The 4,142-nt window shown below is 43.2% G+C and overlaps 1 protein-coding gene across 1 annotated transcript in view; it reads left to right on the top strand.

Annotated features, from left to right (window-relative positions):
• The first annotated feature begins 913 nt into the window (after positions 1–913).
• LOC120040596 (galectin-2-like) overlaps positions 914–4,142 on the top strand; it is a 5,494-nt gene continuing 2,265 nt past the window's right edge. Inside the window, exons 1-2 of the mRNA XM_038985683.1 lie at positions 914–1,000; positions 3,804–3,883. Of these exons, the coding sequence (XP_038841611.1) occupies positions 998–1,000; positions 3,804–3,883 (83 nt within the window). The 5' untranslated portion in view covers positions 914–997. The remainder of the gene's footprint in view (positions 1,001–3,803; positions 3,884–4,142) is intronic.

Genomic DNA, 4,142 nt, shown 5'->3' with positions numbered 1-4,142 from the left:
TGGCCCGCCCCTATATTAAATACAGAAACAGGATTGGCTACAGTACTCAAAGCTCCACCCTCCTACCCTAGGTTCTTGAACGTTGACAGGTGTTCAACACAGAATGGAATTATTTCACAGAAACAGAAAATCAATACATTTTTCTCTTAGAGTTTTGACTCTTTCAATGTGTCATATGCACACATAATATAGTGTGTGCACGATTATAGAAACGCCTTACAGCAAATAATTGAATAAAGTATTAAAATACTGTATGGTAAGTAATGTGTGTAGTAACTATATTTACCACTAGATCGCAGTTTCATTGGTCAAAATACAGTGGATGGACACCTACATTGTCTTTTTTAGAAAAGATCAAATGAGTCACTAAAATGTCCAGTATTGTTGTGTACGACTCAGAAACACCCATCTACAGGCTGAAAGGGAGAAGAATGAAACGAGAAAGAATGAAAAAAGAAAGGGAAAGAAATCAAATAGATACAGCCCTCCACCTTGTTGAGAAATATGTCCCAAATGGCACCATATTCCCTACAAAGTGCACTACTTTTGACCAGAGCTCTATGGGCCCTGATAAAACAAATGTGTACACTATATAGGGAATATGGTGCCATTTGGTACATTCTCTGGCAACTCACTCCAAATATATTTGACTTTCTTCCAGTGGAGGCTGCTAAGGGGAGGATGGCTCATGTTATTGGCTGGAATAATGGCTGGAATGGTTTCCATGTGGTTGATACCATTCCATTGACTCCATTCCAGCCATTACTATGAGCCGTCCTCCCCTCAGTAGCCTTCACTGCTTCCTTCTATTGCTTGGTTGGAAATGTAGGCTAGTTATATTCTTGGCCCTGATTGGTCACCACTTTTACAACTCAATCTCTTATTGGCTAGTACACAATTCTAAACCCTGCCCTTTCTACAATACCAGACTGTAAAATGAAAACTTTCTCACTTTTCAGGCTTTGTCTGCTGAGATTTCAGAGAGAAGTCCGCCAAGATGGTATGTATGACTGTAATTCATTCAGAACTATTCTTTTATCAACTGTCTCTGCTTTCAAACTATCTACACACTACAGCATGTCAGATACATTGTTTAAACACCTCCCTTTCAAAGGCAAATCAATACAAGGTAGAGGGACAGTTAGCGGGTAAAGTTTGTGTGCAGCTCCTGAAACTGATGTTTTGCTTTGATACTGTGTTATCATGATTATTATTATCACAGTACACATAACCTTGGGACAACTGGCATTTAATATGAGTCTGGGATTAAAAGACTTTCATTGCCAATATTATTTATTCTACTACAGTGACAGTCCATAAAATCAATATGTGGTTCTTTGTGGTATTTTGCACTAGTGTTCCTTATCTTGATGTACTTTGAATTATTGTGAGTGGTTAGAGTCTGGTGATTAGTTGGATTCGGGGTTGTAAAAAGTGGATGACACCTGTATATTCTACAGCCTTTAGATCAGGGCTCTCCAACCCTGTTCCTGGAGAGATACCCTCCTGTAGGATTTCACTCCAACCCTGTTCCTGGAGAGATACCCTCCTGTAGGTTTTCAGTCCAACCCTGTTCCTGGAGAGATATCATCCTGTAGGTTTTCAGTCCAACCCTGTTCCTGGAGAGATACCCTCCTGTAGGTTTTCACTCCAACCCTGTTCCTGGAGAGAAACCCTCCTGTAGGTTTTCAGTCCAACCCTGTTCCTGGAGAGATACCCTCCTGTAGGTTTTCACTCCAACCCTGTTCCTGGAGAGATACCCTCCTGTAGGTTTTCACTCCAACCCTGTTCCTGGAGAGCTACCCTCCTGTAGGTTTTCACTCCAACCCTGTTCCAGGAGAGCTGCCCTCCTGTAGGTTTCCCTGCTACCCTGTTCCTGGAGAGCTACCCTCCTGTAGGTTTTCACTCCAACCCTGTTACTGGAGAGATACCCTCCTGTAGGTTTCCACTCCAAACCTGTTCCTGGAGAGCTACCCTCCTGTAGGTTTCCACTCCAATCCCAGTTGTAGCGAACCTGATTCAGCTTATAAACCAGCTAATTATTAGAATCAGGTGCGCTAGATTAGTGTTGTAGATGGTAGGATACCCAATAGTTCAGTGTAACAGTATAACTTTAGTCCGTCCCCTCGCCCCGACCCGGGCGCGAACCAGGGACCCTCTGCACACATCAACAACAGTCATCCACGAAGCATCGTTACCCATCGCTCCACAAAATCCGCGGCCCTTGCAGAACAAGGGGAACCACTACTTCAAGGTCTCAGAGCAAGTGACGTCACCGACTGAAAGGCTATTAGCACGCACCACCGCTAACTAGCTAGCCATTTCACATCGGTTACATTAGCAGTCTAGAAATATTCTGTGTCACAATATAAATGTGGCTAACTTTGTTGCTTTGAATGTAAATGAGAAATGTACAACGTCAATGGATTCTATCCCCAACGAATTACGGAGGTTTTGAGAATTCACTGGAGAGTCCACCTGTTTGATGATTAACGTCATAATTGATCTGAGATACAGAGACAAGTGGTGCAGTGTTCCAAGGTGCGGCCCAGGTATAGGGTCTAACAACTATATCTTCTACGTGACTAATACCATGTGATACCAGGGACATTGACCCACTGATACAGAGGACACAATGACTACCATTTATTAGATCCAACCAAGGATTGTTTAAAGGGAGGTATTATATGAATCTCAATAGCATCATTGACGAGGCAGTGTCGCACGCACACACACACACACACCACAGATTGTGGTACAGACAGAGGGTGTGGTAGGGTCTTACCTCGTCTTCGAATCACCAGTTTCATCCTCTATTTTTTTTGTCTCAGTGTTGTAAACCATTTACAACTTTACTGTCTCCTTGTGACCACTTCCTGACCATCTCAACGGTCAAACAGCATTCAAACAACGTTTAGTTCCTGTTTTCCTGCTTTTATGACCCTGTGTTCGCTATTTTATGACTGATCCCAGATATGATTGTGCAAACATGGCGTGACAATGACCATAGGAGTCGTCTAGTACAAACAGATCTGGGACACGGATATGGTTTTATTACCCGTGGGTGTTTCACTCACTACCCCAATAAGGTTGATCATTAACACTGAACCAGATAACCTGACCGTAGGTTCTGTTACTGTGGTTCCACGTGCACCACAGACGTGCTGATACGAATCTGTAAAGCACAGGTGGCTGGTGGCATCTTAATTGGGGAGGACGGGCTTATAGTAATGACTGGAGCTGAATGAATGGAGTGGTATGGAACTCATCATGGGTGTCCACGTGTTTGATACTTTTCCATTCACTCCATTCCAGCCGTAATGATGAGATGTCCTCCCCTCAGCAGCCTCCTGAGCTGTAAAGTTTATGCGGCAGTACATGCCACAGTTATGGATAACAACGTTTACAAAAACACAAAGGTCATACAAAGTTCATACAGATGTCATTGACACTTAAGGATGATCAACTAAAGGTTCATAGCTCCATCGTCATGTCAACTCCATCGTCATGTCAACTCCATCGTCATGTCAACTCCATCATCATGTCAACTCCATCGTCATGTCAACTCCATCGTCATGTCAACTGGGCCTAGATGAACATTATCCCTGTTATGGGAACCAAACTCTGCAGACCAATGAGTTTTATTTTCACCACTTCTTATTTACTCTGTCTTTGCTATTTGTACTGTTCATTTGGCAAGGTAACTGTTTTCTATGAGCTCAGTGCAGTAAGACGCTTATTACTGTGTATTTATCCCATTTGTTAACCCCTTAGTTGTCTAATTTCTCCTATCTCCTTCCTAGACGTTCCGTGTGGAGAACATGTCCTTCAAGCAGGGTCAGGAGATGACGTTCACAGGGAAGACCAAGTCCGGGGCCTCTAAGTAAGATCCTGACACTTCACCTTTCAACCCAAACCCAACACAGTGTTTCCCCTAGCATTAGTCCTAGAGACACTCCTGGTGCCTCACCCACTGCTCACTCCCAAGATTTAGCAGAACCCTGAGACTCTTGGTTTCAATTGAATGTTTTGGTGCTTGTAGCTGATTGTACTTTTGGTGTATTTCGCAGCCCACCAACAAGAAGTGTATATGGGAAACACCGCAAACAGTGCACGTACAAGTCACTATTGGTTTCAACTAT

Source organism: Salvelinus namaycush, unplaced genomic scaffold (genome assembly GCF_016432855.1).
Source record: "Salvelinus namaycush isolate Seneca unplaced genomic scaffold, SaNama_1.0 Scaffold365, whole genome shotgun sequence".
In the NCBI taxonomy this organism is placed as follows: domain Eukaryota; kingdom Metazoa; phylum Chordata; class Actinopteri; order Salmoniformes; family Salmonidae; genus Salvelinus; species Salvelinus namaycush.
This window is presented reverse-complemented; position numbering and strand designations above follow the sequence as displayed.